Source organism: Haemaphysalis longicornis, unplaced genomic scaffold, assembly GCF_048455015.1.
Source record: "Haemaphysalis longicornis isolate Haplotype H1 unplaced genomic scaffold, Haemaphysalis longicornis Haplotype H1 scaffold_7, whole genome shotgun sequence".
NCBI classification, from domain to species: Eukaryota; Metazoa; Arthropoda; class Arachnida; order Ixodida; family Ixodidae; genus Haemaphysalis; species Haemaphysalis longicornis.
The window spans coordinates 99,154,691-99,179,032 of NW_027526422.1; the positions used below are offsets into that span (position 1 = coordinate 99,154,691).

Sequence of the window (24,342 nt, forward strand, 5' to 3'; positions counted from 1 at the left end):
TCAACAAAGTTCTCAGAATACACATCCAAAAATACGAAAGTATCGTTGGGGGCGGGGGGGGGGGGGGGAGGGGAGGGTCGATATTTTATGTCGGGTCACACTAGTTTAAAGTTTGCTGATCAAATGAGCTGACCAAAGGCACGGGCTCGACTCCCGGCTGCGGCAGCCGCTTTTGTGATGGAGGAGAAAAGCGAAAAACGCCCGTGTATTCGAGATTTCGGCGCACGTTAAAGATCCCCAGGTGGTCAATTAATCCGGAGCCCTCCACTACCACTGGCCTCATCGCCTGTGTAAAGTCGGCGCTTTAAACCTCGTAATCCAAAATAAATCAGCTGCTCAAGTGCAAAACACCGCAGCGAGCAACGCAAATCTTGCCGCGGAAAGGCCGGGAGGTGGTGCCGGGGAGCGGCGGCTGTTCAGTGGTCGACGACAGCAGCGCCGCCGCTATACCGGTTTTATTTTCTGCGTGAAAGTGGACCCGGCGGAACAATGGGAGAGGCAGCCGCTCGGACCTCTTTAAAACTTCCAGTACACTCTAGTAGCTTTAGCCACCTTAGCGTAGCTAGCCACCCTAGCGTAGCCGCCGTAAGGCGCCGCATACCGAAGCGCCCCCACTGCGCGTCGGACGCCGCCGGAATCGTGGCAGCGAGGCAGAGCGGCTACAAGGAGGAAAGAAATCATTGGGTCATGTGATCAAAACGTGACGTCACTTGACTTGTATTGGAGCGCCTAGGGACAACGCCGAAGTAGGCGCAGCATTTCCCTGGTTCTCCCCAAGTGAACGATTTGCGCTGTCAGAATCAAGCGTGTCAGTTCGTGTTGATTGCTACCAAACGAAGGTGCAGATGCGTGAATATACCGTGAATGCTAGTATTGGTGCGATCTCCCTATCCCACATACCTACTGCGACATTTCAAGAGAGACTTGCAGCCTGAGCTCAGCGTAGATCAGCCATGCCGGTCTCCGGCGTTTGCTGTCACAGACACGGAAGAGCGGAAAAGAGGGCATCTATGCGCTCATTTTCCCAGCAAGGTCAGTACCATCATTATTTTATGTTTGTTGTAGCACTTGTGTTTATACCACTGTACTGTTTACCTAAAGCTGCGTGAATTCTTGTTTGCGTGGCCGCCTCGGCCTCCTAGCAGTCCTTCTCGTTCCCGATAGTATTGTGATGTTAACAATTTTTGTATAATCTTGAATTCAAATTTAGCGTGCGCTGTATACTTGGGCGTGGAACAGAGACAGTGGAAAGAGACAAACCAGACGTTGGCTCGCAAACCAACACCTGCTTCGTGTAGCCAACGTGCCTGTAGTTTGTCTATTTCCAGTCCCTGTTTCTTGTCTAAGTATGCAGCACACGCTAAATTTAAATTACGATGCTATGTCCCACATACTCCGCCCGCAGTTAAAGCGTTTTATTGTTCCTTTTGTGTAGGAGCCCATAACATTGCTCAAGTTTGATTGAACCGGTGGTGTATACTCCAGAAGCGCAGACCTGGATGTGCGAGGTGCAGTGCCTCGAACGTAAGTATGCATGTGTTTGATAGCGTTAATCTCGCGAGTATGTCGTGCGCGCGAATCAGAGTTCTAGCTCTTCGGGCAGTTAAGTTGCGTTGTGGGAGATGATTGAGAAACGCCGCTTCTGTACAGAGAACGAAGGATATGGCGGCCAAAGGAAAAAAGAAACGTGAAACTGTGAGTCAAAAAAGACAAAAGAGGGAAATAGAAAGGATAGACCAAATGACGGCGGCAGAATCAGATCGTCCGAGGGGCTCTGAAGGTTACGCGACATTTTGAGCCCTTTATGAGGAGGCACAAGGAGCAACTGTCAGTAAAGTGTACATTGAAGGTGAATGGAAGAAGCTGCGTATGGGACAAATAGTATGCGGCAGAGCATAAAGCCACTGCAAATTTGAAAGCGCACAAATAAGGTGTGCAGGCAGGAGGGACACACACAAGCATTTACTGGCAACTGCCGTTTTATTGAAAAACACAAAATTTATACACGAAAGCAAATCATAGATTAAAGAAATATGGTGCCGATTAGCGCGTGCTCCTGCCCGAGTAGAGTGGTCCATTTGCTTGTTACTTGTTATTATGTTCATCAATCATCAATAAAGAAAGCCTCAACCATTCCCTAACAATCTGATCATTATGCCTGTACAACACCACAGTCTCATCAAACAAAGGGTGACACCCATTCTTTTATAATGCGCAGGAAGATTTGCGCCCGTTGAATTCGTTGTCGTAAAGAAATGCTATCTTAGATGGACACTTAGAAAGTGTCCTGTCTGGCCCACATACACGGACTTACATCACAACAGAATTCTGTAAACCATGCCACTCGTACAACGAACTAAAGGCTGCGCATGGTTAACACCGCATTAGTTCCTCTCTTCCCTCGGACGATCCTTGTTATTATCAATGCGCGGAGATTGCCGACTTTTGCTTTTGCAGAAAATACAAACAGGACGAGACACTGTGGGTTCTTTTTCTTGTAGTGGGTTGTCATGTGTGGTATTATTCCACGTCGCCATCTTTTACGCATTTTGTTTTTCAAAGGTGTATTATTAGCTTACCCAATTTTCAGTTGTGCTGACACGGAATTTAATGCTGTTCCTGCGGCATCTGCATAAGAGGGCTTCCAGTGAAAAAAAAAGTGCTTGGACCTGGCCTTTACGATGTTGGTGCAGGGCCTGGAGGGCGGGACTTGGTTTAGTCTGGGTACCCACGGAAAGCAGGTGATTGCCTCCAGAAGTGGCTCTTTTTGTGGTACACTCGAAATTAGCAGCAGAGAGACTGCATCTGCTCACAGACCACCCTGGTAGTATGACAACCTAATATGTAGCTGTGACCTAGTTACTGATGGGAAGACGTAATAAAAAATCAAATGCCCATCTGTTGAAACGACAAAAACGGGGGACGTGAAGCTTTCCAAAATCAAGTCCAACACCAAATTAACCGGCCAAGTGCTGAGCACCGGGACGGTCTGCTGCACTGCAGTTATGCCCTCTGGAGCTGTACTAATGCAGGAAATCCATGACTTTCCGTAGCATACAACCATTATCGTTAGATGGAGATGTGCATTTTCTGTGTAATTGTCTACGCCCATGCAAATCCAAATTGCTTCGACTGTGCTGGAATGGCGCAATGGGATAGACGTCAGCTTCATAAGATGAGGGACCCAGGTTCAGTTGAGATCACGGGAACCGTTTTCATGTTTTTTCACTTCACCCACGATCGTCATCATTAGAAAAAGTAGGCTTTCCTGCAGTGCATTTTGGTAGGACTCCAGATACATCAGCGAGAGGCTGCAAGCTTCACTGGAAGCGTGAAGCTTAAGCATTGTACATAAGCCAAACCAGTAAGGAGTGGTTATAGGTTAAATCCTCAAGAAAGATCACAAAAAGGTTCAATGTGAATCACTAAGCTTGCAAACTTGTCAAATCTAAACTTGACACTTTTTTGCACCAGTCTTTCATGCTCATCTGAGGATTGGTGGGCAGATGGGGGCAACAACTGGCAGAAAGGGCCATTAGCATGCAGTTCATGTGTCTATGTAAATATTTCAAAAAGTACTGGCGTGAAATTTTCGTCTTACATTTTTCTCATTGCTATGGGTGCCTACCAGCCCAGCAAGGTAAACAATTATTTTGAGCCTTGTTTATTTGTGTCAATTTCGTCTTCGACAAAACGAACACAAAGGCGGCCGCCATGCGATAACGGCAGTCTTGATGTCGCTGTTCTCTTTGCATCATGGTCAGACTGAACGCGCGTGCTAGAGTGAGTGAACACGCCCAGGCTGGCCGTGGTTGCACGCGCCTGGGCCGCACGATATCAGTCGCAAAGCTGTGACATGATACACAAGGCGGTGCAGTGTGCGCCATCAGCAACAAGTGTGTTGGTGAAGTCACTGGAGCCCTGATGTTGGCAGTTTGGAGCACTCCACGTGGCTTGTTTATTCCAGTGTCAATAGGGTATTCATTCTGAGCTTTCTGGTGCATACAATTGATTAAAAATATGTTATACAGAATGATTGCTGTTAAAATCTTCATATACTAAGAAAACGTTTTGCATAGTTATCTCGGCTTTGATATTTCGTGTCAGTGCTCCGTTACGTCGAGCCTAATCATGTTATAAACGTTTAATAGTGGTGCTACGCCTTAAGGTATTTTTTAGTTGTTTTAAGCTGGCGTTTGGAGTTAAGAGATGCCATGACATTCTGCCCGCTCATTTCTGGCCAACAGTATTTCTAAGTCGTTCTTCAAAACATTTCTTTCCTCTGCACTTCCTATGAAATGTCGAAGGCACCTAACTGAACTTAGTCGTAATTAAGGCATTATGGTGCAAAGGTCAAGCAATCTCCACCTTTGCACTCGCCTGGCAGAGGATCATCCTTACATCCGAAAGGGTTTTGTTTTGCTGAGTCTTTGCCACTTAGGGCCACCATAGAACTTGCTGCCCCCATAGGAGTTCTCTCCAGCCGAATAAACCTTAGGTGTCACAGGAGTGAGATTAAGAACTTTAAAGTGTTAGAAAAAAGCACTATACAATAGCTTTCTTTTTTGGAACGTGTTAACATGTCGACCAACCTCATGGTGACTGTAGGATGTGACTTGTTTGTAGAAGGGCAAAATCAGAAAAATAGAGATGAGCAAGTAACTCATCCTTACGCGACAGCTTCTGCTTCACCCAAGTTAAGCTGCCTGCAATTTACATGCAAACAAAATTATATGCAAGCTGCTTACAGTTTTATTGCCTTGTTCAAAGAGACTGGTGTACAAAATTTCGAGGAAAGCTGGAGTTGACCGTGTTTTTATTTGTATTTGGGTTTTTATGAAAATGTGCCATTTTATTATTTATTATATAATTTTTTTAACTTCTACAGGAATGTTAATTTGCAGATGCAATTTTGCGATGTGTTTGGCGTTCTTATGATCCCTTACGAACTCTCGGGCATTATTGAGGGGTGTGGTACCTGAGCAGATTAAACGAACAATAATAACATAAGAGAATTATGCCACACACGTTCCAGAAAAAATAAACGAAAAAGATACAGCACAAACGTCAGTGTCCATATGCATACTAAAAAGACGTACACGCAAGGAACACAATAATAGTGTATTGTGTTTAAGCTATTTGGTCATTTGAGTTTTGATTGGCAGGCTCCTAAGGTAGGGCTTGACCAGTTTTCAAAATGGTATTTCCGTTTTACTTTTCAGTGACAGAGGTCTCAACAAGCATGTGGATGCACCTACAACGTTTGTGCTGGGTATTTCTGGTACCTCTCGCCTTCTATACCTGTGAAGCTGGGAATAAATAAGACTAAAAACTGTCTCCTTCCTTTGGTATATTCATTTTACATAGTGCAGGAACGCGGAAACAATGGAAAATACTGCAGGAGCATGGAAATAACATGGAGGACAATACACGAGCACTTGCATGTCATCGTCCCCTGGTCACTTATCTGGAATTTGTGCTGCAGTTTAAACAACGAACTGTCAGGTAGCCAGCATTGACAACCATTTCAAGTTGTACCTCTCAAGCTGAAAAGTTATAATTCATTTGTCCGAGGAACCTTATAAAGTTCTTCGCAAGAAGACATGATAAAGATTGAGATGCAACACTGCAGGTTCACTTGCAACAGCAGGTTCTAAAAATTTTGCATATTTTAATACTGGCCTTCACATCTGCTCTTGAAGCCTGTAAGTTGGAAGCAATCTAATGTTTGCTCTACATCGATTACTGCAATGGGCTAGTGTCATAGCAATCAAGCATCCTGCAATAACACAAACTTGTTTAGACTAGAGCCACTAAATAAGCTACGCTACCTTCTATCGCCAATAAATGTGCATTTTGGAATGATCAGATCTGGAAACTGACTTGAAGGGGGAATATCTCATCCTACGTTTTTTTTTTCTTTTTTAGATTAGAAAAGTGGCAGACTGCACAAGTAAAAGTGCTATTGCGGTAACTGTTCTCCCCGGCCGGTACACGCGCGCGATTCTAGGAAATCTCACAGCGCTGCACGGAATATATTTTTTTTTCTCTTCGTTCGTGAAAGAAGCAAGACACTTAAACGCAGAGGCGATTCAGTGTCGGAGAAATAGTGAAGGCGTCCTCCAACTCTGATGATTGGTTGGGGTGGCAGCAGTAATATTAGGCCCACACGGAGGGGAAAAATGTTGAAGTTTATAAGAATAAAGGAACCAGCGCAGGGCAAACTCGGGGCGATACTAGGGACGCGGTCAGGCAGGCACGCTCCACAATCATAAAAAAGATGCCGTAAAGCAAGATACCCGTCAAAACTGAAATAATTACAAAAAGAAGCTTCAGTTCCAGCCGTTTCTTGCGTCGTCTGCTGCTCGACGCCGGCACTCAGCTGCTTACAGGGAATTCCCTAAGAGGCGATGCGTGAGGCCACAAGAAGTCTGCTCGCTGCAACAACAAATTCCCTAAATGTCCCTAACTTTTGTCCCCAACTAACAGTGGTTGTAGGAGCCAATCAAAACGTGGAATATTTTCCTCCTTTTAGCCGCATGCGTGGCGAGGCTCCTACACCCAAGGAGGTTAAAAAATTCCTACGCCCGCGACGGGCGTCTTTCCCGCAGCAATCCCGATAACAAGATGGCGGGCGGTCGCGCAACTCTTAGCTCCCTGAGGGAGCTATATAGAGAAACTCTATTCATATAGCCGGTATTCAATGGCGTGGAATGCATGCAGGCAACCAAGTGTGCGCCGCCATATCTGTGGCCAAGCGTCTGTTGCTAGGCGACGTTGTGCGCACGGCCCGCAGATCAGGCACCCCTATTTTCCTCCAGTGCGCCGTCACTCGTTACGTCGGGCTCCGTGAGATGGCGGCACTTGTCCATGCTAATCACGACTGTGAAACACGTGACTGTGTTTCACGTTACAAACTCTACCTCGGCGAACGCAAAGTATTGCCTCGAGTTCAATGTGAGTGCGATTAATAACATCTCTGTTGACGCCGCCGTTTAGAATCGGATTGGAACGGAGCAGATGACGCACGCCGGTGCTTTTTTTTTCTTCGGCGTGTGGTCGCAGGCCCAAGCCGCGCCGTGTCCGTGGCGCATCGGCCATGTCTGTGGTCGTTTACAGTGTTGCCAAGCGAAGAAATTGACCGGTAAACTTTTCAACGAATACCGCCTACATGACACAGAAAATTCCCCCGCCAATGCCGCAAATCTCGGGCGGTGGTAAAGAGGAGTGTTTCACATTAACTACTACTACTACTACTACTACTACTACTACTACTACTACTACTACTACTACTAGTACTACTACTACTACTACTAAGCGATTCAGGTGAAAAGGAAAAGAAGTGTACTGGGGATATTATTGAGCCCATCTGGGGGCTCACCTGCCTACAACCCAGTGTGGGGGGGAGGATGTGGAGGGGGATTAAAGATTAGAGAGTAGAAAGGGGGTGATAAAAGAGATAAGTAAGCTAGAAAAGGAAAGAGTTGGGCCTCTATGCTAAACTAAGCGAAGCAGCAGCAGGAATGGCGCGGACAGCAGTTTGCCGCCTAAAGGCGCTTGGTGAGTCCGGCGGCCTTTTTCACATTAAGGAAACCTCTCGCGTTCATCCGTTGTAGGTAGGCCTTTTGTGTGGGATCAGGAGTTTGAAGGTGTTATGAGCTTTGGGAAGCCACTGAATGTCATTCCAACGACGAACTTAAACCATGTTTAAGCCTTAGCGCATTTCTCCTGTACCGTTTATCGTTTATCGATCCAAGGCCGCCCGTATAACACTGCATGTAGCGTCATGTGACAATGGCCCAACATCCACTTTCCTGTTACATTCTTTTACCCTTCCCCTCACTAGCCTTTCCGGCCGCTGTCTGCCTGGGTAGTGAACACCGAGCAGCACTTTATCACGGGAACTGCACGAAACGATTTACTGTGCTTGTCGAGCCTTCCCAATGTGGGACTCCTACGCATCGAAGTTTAGGGACAATGTGGCGCCTAGTTTCTCCGCTCATCCGTTAGGGGCGCCCACGGGCGGACATAATTCTAGTGACCCTAAGCGAGTGACCTGTCATGCACAACTAGTTGCACGTGTGCGAACATGGAGTATTGACAAAACATTCCGTGCCATTGTCGGAAAACAGCACAGTCGAACAAGCGTCTATTCTCCGCCGTGCGGTAAGTCCTTTATTCCCTAACTTCCCGCTTTCTGCGGTTACCTTTCTCTTTGTAAATGCTTTCCGCTTCACATTTTCGTCCGTCGCTATTTACTACCGATTCTGTAAAAACGTACAGGCAATCACGTGGAGAATGTTTACATAGGCGGAACATAAATGCAACACGTCTGCTTCCAGAAACGGAAAGCATGCTTACAAAACGTCTAAATGAAGTGCGTATGCTCATTATGTATTCGTCATAGGATCAGAGATTAAGTGGAAAAAGGCGGGGTTGTTGTAATGTTCATGACTAAAAGTAGGGGAAAAAAGCACGAAACAACATAGCTCGTATCTACAGATTAACTTGCTTTTAAATATATATATATATATATATATATATATATATATATATATATATATATATATATATATATATATATATATATATATGTTCCACACGTCCCAAAGGGCGTTCGTTATTAGCGAATTTCTATGCAACAAAGCTCCTTCTCTTGCTAAAAAAAACACCAAAAACTCCAAACGAAATTTCCAGGTACTGTGCTAAACCTAGGGGGCCATTCGTTTTCGCGTTATTTTTGCAAAGAATATGGACAGATGTTTTTCCCTATGTAGCTTAGCGGAGCAAGGCCACAGTTGTAAGCTGCGTGCTCACGGCAAAGGGGCTGTCAGTACTAGTTATTGCCCCAGCAGGAAACCGAAGCTTGATATTGCAAAGCCATTATTTGCCTGTATATTTGTGTACTGTACAGGCTCCACGTGATTTATTATGTTACGAAGAGTATACACAGAAAAGTATAAAAAAACTGGATAACTTTATACGATCTTTATACAATGAAATGAAACGTACGCAGACGAGTGAGGGGAAAACACTGGACAGATGGCCTGTCATTACACCGTGTGATGAGTGCTAGTTACACAGAATAACAAGATTTCGGGGGTATCTGAAACTATTTGTTTTTGAACATTGAGACCCAAGAATAATTGATTGATTGATTGACTGTAGGGTTTAACGCGCCGACGCAACGCAGACGATGAGGCGCGCCGTAGTGGAGGGCTCCGGATTAATTTTGACCACCTGGGGATCTTTATCGTGCGCCGAAATCTCGTACACACGGGCGTTTTTGCTTTTCGCCTCCATCAGAAAAGCGGCCGCCGCGGCCGGGAATCGAACCCGCGACCATGTGCTCAGCAGCGCAACGCCTTAGCCACTGAGCCACCGCGGCGGGTGAGACCCACGAATAAAAGCAGCGCCAGCAGGAAGGTTATTTCCAAATACCATAGCAAGGGGGGTTTGATTGAATCGATAAACGCTTTGATTGATCAAGCCTATTGACTAAACGCCATAAACGTGCCTAAAGCTAAGATGATCTTGCAATCGCCGTGACACACCGTAAGGTTGCGTGGGTGACGGGAAGGTATATGGATCGCGAGCGAGCACGAATCTGTTGAAAATGCAGGTAAGTTACACGGTCGTAAGCTTTTGCACCGATTTTTCAGTGCTAGTGACAGCGGACTGTCTGGTTTGTTGACGGAGTGATGCGGGAACAATGTCGCAGGCACGCACGCTGCACAATCAAACCTCGGGGACCGGGCACTCCACGCGCGCATTGTTGACGTGGACGCGCTATAATGCAGAGTGAACGCAACGGGCGGCGTGGAGGCCCACATATGGGCTGGCGCCGCTTGCAGTTCAAGGGAACTAACAAACTGTTCAATCATCTCCTTAATTCAGTAGCAGTGTACAGTCGTTGTCAAAATTTTCTGGGCCACGCAAATGCTTCCCGGGCTACAAAGGATTAAAAGCAAAAGTTGTTCGTTTAACTGTGACCACATCATTTTATTCAAGTAACAAAGAAAGGTATTTCCTCCGTATTTCTGGCATAAAACTTTTCAGCCTCGCTCGGGAGGTAACCGTTTACTTTGAATTTTTTGTGGCCTATGCACTTATAGCATGGCCTGGAAAATTTTGTCAAAGACTGTACTTCTTAACTTACATCACAGTGTCGCTATGTTTGTTTGATTTATTCGGTATTTTTCCTATTATTTTATATCGGTTTCCGTTTCGGCCGGGTATCAACCTGTCTGTTTTGTTTTCATTGTTTATGCAATGTACGTTTGCTTTTACTGTTACGGAAATTTGTACGGGGGCTGCGAACACGTCATGTTTCCTTCGAGGAACCTTTCTTCTATAGGCCTATCAATCTGTAGGTGTACTTAATTCAACACTGTTACGATTTGGTCTGACATTGTAGCTGCCCACATAAGACATCGTTTCCTTTTTGTTACGAATAGCAAACATTTTCACGGCGTTCCGTTGCCGAACAGGACGCTCGGGGTTCAAATCCCCTAGCGTTAAGGTATGTTGGTTTAAAATCTCCCATTTCAATTACGCCGGCAACGCGTCAGATTGCTCCAATGTGATCAGAATTGATCGGCCGTCCTACCCGCGTCATTTAGGAAGAGGACTCGATCCTGAGCACTCGTTCAAGCTAGGCTAAATGAAAAGAAGCCTATAATTTCACTGAAGGTAAACCACAAAAACAAAAACAAGCAGCGTAGGTCAGGTTGGGTTGCGCTGTACGAACTTCAAGAATGTGAAACCGCTCACCGAGCCGACGACGACAACCAAGGGATGCAGGAACGGCCGTGAAATCCGAGTCGATTGTCACCGCCGCCAGTACCTCGGCGTGCCCGGCCCGCAGTAACGGCGCCGAGTGCCCATTGCTTCGAATCGTCGGCAGGGCATTCTTCTCTCGCGGCCGTAACCGGCGACACTTGTCTGCCACAATGCCCGGCGCACTGTGAAGGAACACCCTTTGTTCTAGCCCTGCATGCGCATTGCGTGTTTCCTTCGTGTTTTTCTTCTCCGCGCGTTCTGTTGTCTCCGATCGCCAGCGGAAGGCCGATTCCGCGCGTATGAGCCTGCCGTGAAAGTATCAGTGTTTTGTCCCGCACAAGCTGTGTCATTCGGGCTACGGGAAGGAGACGGCGAATGATGCTTCGCTTCCGCTCAGAATTAGCGCAGCGATGTCACAACCTGAACAGCGAAAGTCGGTCCCCGTGTACTCGCTCTCGTCCCCTGCGTAGATCGCCCGTGTGTGTATGCTCACCTGTACGATCATTTAGTCCTCCATAGGAAAAGGTGCCCTTCTGTTGCGTCAGATTTGCATATATATCCGTTAATATCTTGGCTTTCAATTCTGCCACGGTGGCCTAATTGACGTAGGTAGGACGTACGGGTGTACGCTTTCTACTTCGCCTCTAAAGGCGCGCCTTTGAGATTTAGAGCAGGTAAAAAAGAGAGGACGATGTCTTCCGCTACATGGAGCAATTAGGCTACGGATGTAGTTTTCAAGATATCTTTTGTCACCTGCGGGTCGAGTGAATGCGTTTGCTTGCTACGGCCGGGAGCGTATTCTTGTATCTCCCAGAGTTTCAGCATTCAGGAGCGTTGAAACAAGGAATGTCTGATGCAGCCTGGGAAAAAAACGAAACGTTCACGCGGCGCAAAGCATCGTGTTTCCCTTGTGTTAGCTCTGTTTTTTTTTCTTGCTTTGTTTAAGGCCCTAGTAACCCCGTTTGTAGAATACTGTCGCGAAGCAGAGGTCTGTTAATGTTTTCTGGTTGTTTTGAGTTCTGTGCCCGCAGCCAGGGCTCTTCCTCCGAAGTGTTGTGTGTGAAACATGACCAACTATACTTCGTGGTGTGAAAGCGGTTCGGACGCGGCGATGCCCTGGCCCCCTTTTTTTGGGGAACTCCTCCGGCGTGTGCCGACCAAGAGACGCAGTTTTCAGGGGGGACCATTGTCCCAGCTGCGCCGCAGTGGCGTCCCCTTCCCCCCGTGGCGTGTGCGCTGGTCGCTCTCGGGCTCCGGGTCCTTCAGACGACCTTCCTGTCTTTTCTAATTTTTACTTAGTGCGTTTTGTCTGAACTACTTTCTTTACACCCATAATTCTCCAAGCGCGCGTTTTCGGGTTTGGCCTTGTGTCTGTGTTTGATTTTTCCTTTTCACTTTGGCGGGAACAGGTCTGATTGGAGCTAAGAAACGTCTCCCCGATTGGCTGCAGAAACCCTTCTTCCATTGCGTCCGCACGCTTCAGGATGCGCTTTTTCCCCCAATACGTCCTCCACCGGACCGCTCGAAGCAAATTTAACGCGGCGGCGGGCGGCCTGCACCAGGGCTCACTTGAGAAACTCTGCCGCTCGTCGTCGTGCCCTCCCACCGGGAGATGCAGATCCATTCGGCCATGTCCCGCTAAGTACTCTTAATCTTTTGACAGCCTTTCTCTATGTAATAAGTGTAAATGTTTCAAGTTTGTATGTGCTAAATGTCATCAATGTTACCAACAAATTAAATCAGTCAACTTTAAAACTTCGTCAACGCCTTGACTTCTTCACTGCGATCGGCATGCTACCGTAGCGGCAGATATGTGACCAAATTACGCCGTTACAATACAATAAAGCAAAAAAGGATGTCCGGAGAAGCATCGCTACCCACTCCCACTTAAAGTCAAACAAAGATTAACAGCGTATCCGGCGTTTGCAGCATTGTTAAAGAGCGCAGTCGGCTATTTAAAAGGGAAAGAAAGGCGGTGGAGTGCACCAGAATGTGTTAGAACGAAAGCTCCCCTATTCCAGACGCAAACCCAGAAAACAGGCCGTAGCGTCAATCTGACCTTATGCTCAACCAAGGGCAAGCCAGCGCATCTCGCGGTTGCGGTGTAAAATCGTCTAATCGCTCGTTCGTTCCAACGGAATGGGTGTGGAGAGGGAGATAGAAGGAAACTGCAGGGGCGCATGCCATCAGAAGATACAAGGGGCTCTCGCCGCATTCGTTTGATGTGATTAAGGAGTTAAACGCACCGAAGTTATACATCGGCTGTGAGGTGCGCCGTAGTGGAGGCCTCCGGATTAATTTTGGCCCCCTGGGGATCTTTAACGTGCGCCAAAATCTCGACACACGACCGTTTCCGCTTTTCGCCTCCATCAGAGAAGCGGCGCACCGCGGCCGGATCGAACCACCGCCCTTGAGCTCAGCAGTACAATGCCTTAGGCTCAGCCACCGGAGGACGCGGATACGTTTCCCGGCCGCGGCGGCCGCTTTTCTGGTGGAGATGAAAGCAAAAACGCCCGTGTGTTCGAGATTTCTGCGCACGTTAAAGATCCGCAGGTGGTGAAAATTAATCCGGAGCCCTCCACTACAGCGCGCCCCATCGCCTGCGTTGCGTCGGCGCGTGAAACCCCACAGTCATCATTCCTGAGCCACCGCGGAGGTTCCTGGCCGCAACCAAGTTCCCTGTGCGTTCGCGCCTACAGGGTCGACTGCGCAAACAGCGTCAGTGTTTCACTAGCGATGCAACTGAGTGCGGGTTCAATGCGCGCTCTCTGGGCAAAAACTGAGATACCGCTCGACATATATAGTTTAACCGCGTTCAGCCACGGTAATTTCTGGTGCGCAGCACTCAAGCGTCCACTACTGTGGTTTAGCGGCGGTGACGGCGTCGTAACCGAGCGAACGATGGGAACACCGGAGGCTGAAAGAAAGCAGAGGAGGAGAGTGTCGCGAAATTTTGAAGGGGAGGGCAGTATGCCGGCCCGCGCCAGCAGACACGTGTGTGAAAACCACCCTCGGCGTCTATACTCGGATACAACTTAATTAAGTTGTATCCGAGTATAGAGTATCCGAGTTAATTAAGTTGTATCCGCGTACGGAAGTCGCCAATGCGCCTCGTCACCGCATCGGCTATTCCTCCGCGCGGCGCAGAGAGTGCCTTAATGCGAGTATTTTGAACGTTATAGACGAAGCGTTTTCATGATTTTTCGGGCTTAATTTGGCTATAAATAACTGCAGCGACAAAAACGAAACTAGGTTGGAAAAAGTAGACAATGCAACGCATTAACTGCCAGCTCCTTTCGAAACGCGCGCGCGCGTTGACGTCAGGGTCCGTCTATTCGGCGGAGTGATACACCGCATCAACTATTGCCGTTCTTAACTTGTGCCCGAGTATTGTGGCGCATGAAAAAGGAAACCCAAAACCAGGCATCCACGAAATAAACCGTCTTGTTCTTTCAAGTTCCCAAAATGCTCAGAAGCCCAGCATGGGCTGCGTGCTGCACGTCCATCAGTCCTCCGGGTTCTTCGTCGTCGTCCTCGTTGCGGGGCTCATCCGAACGACGAGACATTTGCGCGGGAGGTTCAAAAACGGTTTACAACAACATGGTCGGCGCCGCCGACGCGGCCGACGCGCTGCGAGATAACGGAAGAGTGGCGGACGCCACCGTGCGTACGCTGATCACGCGCTCACTTCCGGTGACACAGCAGCTATGCGCCTTGACCGAGAGGACTGCAGTTCGCGCTGCGCGCAAATTCCGCCTTAGGGAGTATCGTAATCGTCAGCCATTTTTTTAAATGCAGAGCATTTCAGTAACTCACGATGTCACTCGCGTTGGCGTCCGTAGTCCGCGTCCGCATCGCTCCCCCTACACTATATAAATACTTGCCGGCGCCAGGTTACGATCCTACGACTCTACGGGCGGAACGCAAGGTGCACGGTGCTCTACCAACTGAGCCACAAAGCCGACACAGAACGGAAGGTTACGAACGTGCCTTATATCCTTGACTCATTCAACCGTCGGCCAGAGGTGCGCCCTCTCCCCCGCGTCCTCCTCGCCTTCTCTCCGCTCGCAACGCCCTTTCTCGCCGCGTTCGGTTCGGGCGCAACAGGTGGGGACGTGCGCAACACCCTCTCTCGCCGCGTTAGGTTCGCGTGCAAGAACAGGTGGGGCGCTCGCATCGCGCTCTCTCGCCGCGGTCGGTTCGCGCTTAAACCACATATGTCGTTCGCGCGCGCTGCGGTCGCTAACATCTGTGGCGTGATCGTGACGTCAGCATCACGCGTTCGCGTGGTGGTGATTTCGGCGCTATAACACTCTCTCGCGAGGGGCATTGGATTGGATTCGATTGGATTGGCTTGGATTGGCTTGGATTTGGATTAAAGTGGATTGTGTTGGATTGTGTTGCGTCATAGCCGCGCCACGTTGCGTCATAGCCGCTCCACGTTGCGTCATAGCCGCGGCAGGGGGTTCACGGCACGTTTCACCGTCGACTTCATCGAAAATGCCTACGCTGGAAGACAACAATTACAACAACAACCAATACGTAATCCATACGACTTGCAGGCGCGCCCCCCCGCAGAAATGCTCTGCATTTGATCGTGCCCCTCGCGAGGGGGATGTTTCTTCTTTTTAAAGACGATAGTCTTTCTTGGGCTTTACCGTGCACAATGATATAAATTTGTCCGTTTGGGCTCTTTTTTCGTAGTGGGCAATTAATTAGACTATATAATGAAAACTGTCACGCCCACATGCATGTACTGTCACCGCTAGCTGTTCATGGGACACTACGTGTTAGAGTCGTAATTCCCTTTCAAGCAGTGTGCAACTGAATGGCATTTTGTATTGCCCGTGTACGCTGTGTTCAATAAAGATTTCTGTGATTAACTGATAAATTATTGAATCACAACCATTCAACATAAGGGGCGGATGAGGGCAAACGCCTTTAGACAACAAAAAATTAAGCGATTCACTTAAAACTGTTTGCGTGTGGAAATGCAGAAGCATGCGTTTCATTTCGAGCGATGCGATCATTTATGTCAAATAGTGGGTCTGTCGGGATTATGGCATCTTCTGTGGCGACACTGTTATCGTCATCAGATGGACACATCTCTGGCGCGTAATCCACGGGTCATACCTAACGGTGAGCGGGGTGTCGGTTGTGGTTGCGTTTAGCTGCAGAGAGCGCCTGCATCTCTACTCGCCGCGTCCCCTTGAATCTTCTAACACTTATTTTAGTGTACGATCACTTTTCATAGATGGCGCTGAGGTAGACGCTTCAGAGTCCGTCGCACTGGAGACAGCCCAGACATCCAGATACGTGTCGAGTGAGAAAGAGAGAATAAACTTTAATTAATACAGAAAATGCTTGATGCCATTCCTTCCTCTCAATGCCATCGTTCCGACCAGTTTGCAGTTGCGTCGTTTCCGTCTCTCGGTTACAGTGACTGAGGCGTTTGGAAATTGACTCTTGTTAGACATGCATATATGTTCTTAGCTAACTGTGCTTTCCTACTTTTGCAATTGGCGTGCTCAAATGACTTCTATATGCCCGTGGCGGCGGTAATATTATGTATTCTCATAGCCAAGATTTCTCCCCTTCGTCGTTTTCTTCTCCTATCTTGTAAGCGCTTCATATGCGCTATTAGCTAAAACGCACCTTTTGCTTCTGGAATCAAGATGCTCAAATTACGAATGTCGGCCTCAGTAGATGTGTCAAACAATCATTTCTTAGTCGAGCGCCACTACGCTTTTACTAGGTACACCTTTAGTTATCTAGAGACAAGGAATGTTGCTGTGACGCAGATGTAGCGAACCCGAATGGCCGCACGTTGCACACTGCAAGGTTTGAACTTGCAACCTTGAACCTTTTTGCGTTTGTAGTAGTTTTCGGTAGCAAAAGTTTGGCTAGCGATTCCTAACCCGACAATAAAAGGTTGCGTATAAAAACAGCGGTCATAAAGAGAAAATAAAAGGTCAACCGTGGTGTAGGTGGTGCGTGATACACTTGCGTTAGCGCCAGGTTCAAATCCCGTCCAAATATCTTTTTTTTGTTAAGTACTTTTTGCACCGTCCGTCACTATTAGCACCATTGACCTGTCGCACCGTCGCCGCAGACTCATGAGTTAAAATGGATAACGGAGTACTAAAGGCACCTAGTGGATTCCGGCGGTGTCTTTTTTGTGCGTGTTCCTGCGCCTCTACGTTCTCTGGCCTGTTTTTTTTTTTTTTTTTTTTTCGGGTATGAGAAACACTGCCCAATTTTCACCGTTTTTGCCTTCGATATAAGCGAGTCGTCAAACACAAAGGCTCCCTGAATTTATTTCTTTATTATAGACAACAAATTCCTCATTGGTACTATAGGCTTTCCAGCTATCTTCCTAATATTGCCCCCCCCCCCCCCCTCCCTTCCCCCTTCACCGTAGTAAAACAACGCTCCACATGGTTCAAACACCCCGTAGTTTTCATATGCGTCTGCAGCTGAACTACTTGCGGCAACGCCAACTTGATCGTGTATGCTCAGCAGGAAATCTACAATAAATCTCCTTTTATCAAAATTTTCCCAAAAAGCAATTTATTTGGCAGTTGGCCACTAAGACAACTCTGTCATCATTCTGTGTTTCCCGTACTTGTCGTTACTAGTTTATTCGCAGGGAAGCTGTAAACGTTACAGAATTTCCACCTGCTGTCAAACCATGATCATCTACCGAGCGGAGTATGATCAGATAGAACAGCCGAATAAGTCTTGATTTACGGAAACCTTTCCAAGAAAAATTAGGACACCATTGGCCGTTAAGAGGACGCTATTATTACGCCGAATATATTCGCAGCGAAGTTGTAAACGTTCCAGAATTCCTCTGTGCTGTCATTTCATATGACTACAGACAACGGCACTAACCCTTGTTTTATGGAAACTATTATTCAACACAGTGTGTGATAAATAGCCGCTAACACGAGTCAATCATAACGATGAGCTTCAATACTTCTCATAGCTGGTTCAGAAGAAAGTTGTCAACTGAATAAATATGCCGAATCGCAGAGTAATGAGCCCATTCGGCTTTCAATTGCCAAATCTCGGAACCATTCGATCGCAGAAAACAAAAAACACAAAAAAAAAACAAAGGTCTTGCCAATAAGATGAAGAAACTCCAAAAAGGCTACGCGATTAGAAAACAGACAATGAGGACAAAACCACAGGTACATGAAATGGAGCACTGACACTGAAGGAATGAAATCATAAAAGTGCACAAGCCCCACGCGACTATCGGAAAAACAAACAAGCAATAAAAAAACTAACCCAAGTCCAACTAGTCTAACTAGTTAGAGTAACTAGTCTAACTAGTTAGACTAACTAGTCTAACTAGTCCAAAACTAACCCAATAAATCTCAAATGTCCATAGTATCCTTTACGCATAGGAGATTAACTTTCAAAAATGAACGAAAAAGCAAAGAAAAAGTATAGAGCCGTTCCACTACTGTGAGGACGGGCGCACCGCGAAGCTCTATAGGCAGATAACTACATTGAGTTATTTATGGTGGCTCACTATATTTATCGAATAAATACGCATGCACATAGCTTCCGTATAATTATTTATTATTATCTCTCGTATAAATTGTTTTTTTTATACTTTAGATGAAACAAGAGTTACAGCATTTTTCCGTAACAATATTTCCGGCGTAGCTGAACACGTACTGACAGCAAACGGGAATTCTACAACGTTTACAGCTGATCATGATAACAAAATGAAACGGTGTAATAAGTCTAACGTCAGAGTCGTCTTAGCGGCAATTTCAGTATAATTTTTTTCCAATACACATAAATTAAATTGAGGGCTACAGAGCATTTTACATTAATACGGAAGCATGGGGCGTGTGATTCTTTGTCGACGCAACCCGATAAACGCACGCAATTTTTGTCAGAGCCATGCGGAAAGAGCGCTTCGCTGTAAAAACGCTGCGTTTACGTGTCGGTTCAAGCCACCAAGCAAACTTAAGGTAAATGATGGCAGAAGCAGCGTAAGAATCTTAACGCATTAGTACTCATTTGTCAGAGTTTCTAGACCTTATTGCTATGATCCGGCATCACGAAAAAAAACAAAAAAAAAACCTGTTCGCGCTACCTGGGAGCTCCCGATCTTATTTTTAGCGCTCTTCCGTCCGGCGGTTGGCCGCCTTATCCATTGTATGTTTTGTACCAGGTTTCGTTGTTGGTACCTTTTCTTGTCCGTACCGAGAGTGTTTATTTATAAATGACCGGCAATAAAGAAAAAAAAATAGGCAGCCGTGATCGTATAGTGCTTAGTACCTTGCGTTGTGGCCGCAAAAACCCAGGTTCGAACACTGGTCACGACAGGTCTCTTTCTTTTCTTTCTTCTTTTTTTTTTACGGCGAGACATTATGCGCCTTTGGTTTCGTTATTTTTCTAGTCCGTCTACGAAAACCCACGCCCCCTCTCTTTTTGGAAGATAGCGCCGTTACCGTGACAGCCTTCACTCCCATGATTCTTCGTGATGTACAGCTTCCGGAATCCATATCATGTTTCAAACTGCCTGTGATTTCGACAGTCAAAACGCAGTTACCGCACAGAGCGGGATGTTCGTTTTTCTCATGAAAGGAGCTCGGTAATTCAGATGAATAAGCGGGGCAGACGCTACAAACGGCGTCAAGTGATGCATCCCGGTTCGATTTGGACATGTGCTTTGGGGCCAAGTATTTTTGTTCTCCATGTGCAAAGATGCTTCGCGGCACAGCCAATATTAACGCGAATGCTCAGCAGAAAACGGCTGTATATCTTACATCATAAAAACTTTCGCGAAAACAATGTTCTTGCAACTGGCTTCTAAGACGATTACCACTAAGGCGAATTTAATTTGCTTTTCAGTAGTTCACAGTAAAGTGTCAAAGGCTGTAGAACTTCGTCTCCTGCCAATACGTTGGCTTCTGCGAAGAGGAATAAACAGGCAGCTACCACCCTCCCTCCCCCAAAGTTAACGTGTTGGGATAAATGTTCAGTTTTTCGAAGTTTCATTTACGTAGTCAGAAAGCCTTAGTCGCTACGCCTACCAAATGACACAAAATCAATACGTGTGCTGGTTCTAACTATACAGCGGACTCCCGTTAAACGCAACCTCTAGGGACCGGGAAAATATGTTCCGTTTATCAAGAGTTTTGTTTAGAGAGAGAATGGATTCAGCCTCGTACAATGGTCTTCACGACACTTGGTCCCGAAGTGACGTGAAGAGGCTCCTCTTCACCACATGCGAAGCCGTCTATGCCGAGGTGAAGGACGAATTTTCCTTTCGCAGGAATGAGTGGCCCGCTTATGGGGATGTTCTCACTGCGGGCTCTTCATAGCCAAACTACCGAGCGCTTCTCGAAATCTTCGTGGTCACACACTCGCAAACTTTTCCGTTCAGGACAAAAGACTGACTTTTCGAAAGCCTCCCGCAGCTTCTTCTTCTTCTGGGTGTAGGAACAAATGGTCCCGGAACAAATGGTCCCGGAAAAAATGGCCCGGAACTTATGGTCCCAGAACTTACGGTCCCGGAACAAATGGTCCCAACTCAGAAGTAGGAACAGATGGTTCGGAACAAATTGTCCCAGGCACCTTTTCGGGCAAAATGATTCTATAAAACTCCACGTGGGTTCTCTGTTGAAATTTATTGTATCTTGCTGGACGCAGTTTATAGTTTCTTTAGTGCTTCATTTTTTTGTTTTCTTTGCTTTTCAGATTCCGTTAAACCGGTTATCTCAGTTTACGCTATGATATCGATTAAACACGGTATTTCTGCCAACTATGCATTTTTGTGCTAGTGCAGGGCATTACACGATTGGCCCGTTTGGGGAATTTTTTTATGCGTATTTCCTCCGTTTTTCTCCAGCCTTTTTTTAATTTTGTCTTCGCGTTTTTTATACGTTGAGGATGAATATTGTTATTTATTACTTCTCTCTTTCTTCAGTTATTAGATTTTTCTAATGTTTTCAATTTTTCTGTTTTCGACTTTTCGGTTTATCAAAACGTCGTTATTACAATTATCTGCCTTGTCACTATATAACCAATCAATGTGCTACGTGCAAACACAGGGGAAAAAGAAGCCACGAGGGAAACATGCGGCTCCATCCATGATTTACAGAATATGTAGAGGCATGCCTCAGAAAGAAGCAAGCACTTTACGGGTGCATGCGAAGTGACTTCCCTCCCCCTTCCCTCCCCCTCATAAGTTTTCTCAGTCACCGCAACTATTTCCAGGCACGGCCAGACTTAACGCTCCCTTCCCGTTTAAGAATATAGTTTCTGAGTCCGGCCGTGTTCCAGGAAGCTGCACATGTAGCGGGACGCCGCTAGTAAGCGAGATTAGTGACACGCACAGTCTCCAGACATGCGGACGTCTGATCGCGAGCATCGACTGAGCCACTGGTCAAGCCAGGCCGTCACGACAGTCAGCACCATGGCCAATTTCTTCTAAAGAGGGCAATGAGGTCCATCTCAAGCAAAGAAATTTGTTACCGAAGCGAGTGCACTTAGAGCCACTAAATAAGAAAAATGTTGCACCCCGTTATTGTATTCGCTTCAAACACCGGCCGAGGGCTGCCCAGTACACGCTGATTTTGATTGAAGTGTCCGCCACTGGTCTGCCTGGTATTCGGAATAACAAAAAAGGCGTGCAAAGGAAGCACGCGAGGACGTACATGTGCGACAAAAAAACTGTATACCGCATTTCACTCAAGTAAATTCAGCCATAGAAAATACATTCAATATCAGCAGATGCAAAATATATTGTGCACAAATACAAACATATAAACATAAACATAGACAGTGATGCGTACAGCGATTGCGCTGCTCTTGCCGAAATAGTTGCGGTTTTGAGTCAGTTTTTCGGTTCCGTTTACACGGTGGTCGGAAAATTTTGGTACCGATTAACGAATTTTTTTTTTTTACATTGACTAAATACAAAATCGACCAATTGTGAAACGTTCGTTCGTTTAAACGGTAGTTCCGTTTAACCGATTTCCGTTTATCGAGATTCCAATGTGGAATGTTTATTTTATACAGCTTCTCCGGTTGCCCACCAGGGGGGAATGGGGCCTGTTTTATATTCTTCTAACTTGAGTAGGAATAGCCAAATGTTCAATTCTTGGTGCCATGTTTTAAGCCTTTTTTTTTTTTTTGGAAACCATTTATTTTTTCTTCGATCCGTTCATTTCAGTATTAGCGGACCACTAATACGAAAATGTATCTTCTCCATAAACAAGTAAACCACTCTTCCTGGGGCGATATAGTTCTAGATTTTCCTTCGTGGCATTATTTGTGACCATCCCAGGAACTCGTACGTTAAGCCTATAAACGATGTGTGCACGTTCATTCCTTACAGTCATCGCAAATTTGACCCCGATGTATGTGGCTACTCAGTGGCCTTTCAGCCTGCTTCCCTCCTGCCAAATGAACAAAGCTTACCCTGTTCAAAATTAATTAGAGATTCACTGGTGGATCCTTAAGAATGGGCGAGTACCTCGGCCTCCTCCCTCGCGAACCTAAGGCACGGGCCGATGCACACACCTTGATGAAGTCTTAGAATTCCGCTACAAGGCGCTTCTCGCAAGCCTCTCGCACACCGGGCCAACCGAGGTTAGCGCCCTAACCGTGTCTGCGGTCACGTTTGCTCTCTTTACCCGAGATCCCCGTCGCTCCTGCAGTGTTATCCACCAGCATCGGAATTTCATCAACTCTCAGCCTCATTCATTCGTCTTTCGCCGCCACCCTGCACTGACTACAGACCCGATTCTGCACGCGCAAAACTTTATTATATTAAACGGGCTCGTGCACAGAAAACCTTCCCGTTCCACCGAGGTATAACAGGTAAATTAAATACATTGAAATTGGAGGTTTGCATTTTAAATCGAAAAAAAATGTAAAAAGGTAATTAAACAAGAGAATTACGAAGAAAATGACTCACTACAGAACCCAGATAAATACAAAAGACCTAAAAGTTATTATCGCGTTATTTGCCCGTGACTTTGTTTCTGCGTGTGTGCGAAATTGCGACAAAATATTTGAGGAGTTAGTATTGTTGAATATTAGCGTTAATTAGCATTGACTTTTCTTCTAAAATTTTTAATGTTTGTGTATGTTTTATTAGCTCTGGTTTCCTTCTTGCGAGATAATTTCTATGGATATTAAGAAGTTTTTCTCTGTGTTCATTTGTTATTGGGCAGTCCTGTAAATAGGGGTTGAAACTGTCTGCTGGTAGGTTACCTTTACATTTCTTACTATTTGTAATAGCAAACCTGCGAAAATAAAACGGAGATCTACAATAGTTGGTGGGAAAGTTGGCCGGAATTTCGTGAACATTTTTTATCCATTGGAATGTGTAGCTTTCATTTCCTTCTTGTTGCCACTAAACATTTCAATGTTTTCTTTGGTTAACATTGAGCTGTTTTTTGATAAATTATAGTGAAATAGGCGAGTCAATTTTTTGGCCATATTTTGCTGCTTTCTTGGCCATTTCATCCGCTATTTCGTTACCGACATTGCCATTGTGACCTTTAATGTAATTTAACGTTATTTTGCCCTGGTTTTCTATTTTGTTTAGGATTTCTCTAATGCTAAATATATTTGCGCTCCGGTTATTTGGATTGCTAATTGCTTTTATGGTTGATAAGCTATCAGTATACAACTGTACGTGTACCTTCTTTCAAGCTAGTTTGGAGGTATTCAATTGCTTTTAAAATCGCGATACCTTCTCCCTCAAAGCTATTGCTGTACTCCGGAAGTTTGTATTGTTTGGTTACTACTATTTTGCCGGATTTATCTAGAATTATAAAAGCTGCTCCTATGTCAGTTTTCTCTTGCGAGCCGTCTGTAAATACTGCCAAGTCTGTCTGCGAAATTGGTTCAGTAAAAGAGGTAAAAGATACCTTATCTGCTGAACAAACTGGTGGCGGGAGTCCTGCGCGGCGGCACCCCTCAAGACGTCGAGCGACCGAACCGGGGTGTCGGCAGAGGCAGGTACCAAGCCCCGCATCGGCTGTAGTCTCCTTGGCAACGTCGCCCTTTTGAGTCTCGTAAGAAGCTCTCTCCCTGAGCCCTCTCCACTGTATCATATTCGCCCCACGTCCGCTTGCCCTATTGCAGTTGCAGAGCGATGCTGACCGACGCGAAAAATTTGCCGACATACGCTTTGTACTGCTCAGCAACAGGTGTGAGGCATGCGCTATGTGTCCATGTCAGACAGAACGATCACGTTTTATATAACGGTAAGAAGAGAAAGTTGTAGTGTGAGCGCTTCTTGCAAGAACGATCTAATAGGCAGAAAGATCGTGCGTCGTCGTTTGCGTACAACAAGCGCGCTTCCACAATATCCTTTTCGCTATGCGCAGCATCCGCACGTCTCGCACCTCTGTCGCTGTCTCATTCGCACTGCCCCCAGCTTTTTAACCTGAATCAGAAAGCACCAAAAACTTCGCCTGACGGGCTAGAAAGCTTTGACGGATTCCGAAAATATCGCGTTAAGTGATATAATGATTGATTCTGATTGCAGGGTTTTACGCACCGACGCAACGCAGG

At 46.3% G+C, this 24,342-nt stretch overlaps 1 protein-coding gene across 2 annotated transcripts in view; it reads right to left on the bottom strand.

Moving 5' to 3' along the window:
- LOC144146163 (scoloptoxin SSD14-like) overlaps positions 1-23,834 on the bottom strand; it is a 104,126-nt gene extending 80,292 nt beyond the window's left edge. The window contains exon 1 of one of the 2 annotated variants that reach the window (XM_077678128.1): positions 23,694-23,834. In XM_077678128.1, the coding sequence (XP_077534254.1) occupies positions 23,694-23,800 (107 nt within the window). In that variant the 5' untranslated portion in view covers positions 23,801-23,834. Of the gene's footprint in view, positions 1-10,773; positions 10,933-23,693 lie in introns of those variants that run through there. The other variant, XM_077678130.1, reaches the window with a different exon arrangement.
- Positions 23,835-24,342: the final 508 nt, after the last annotated feature.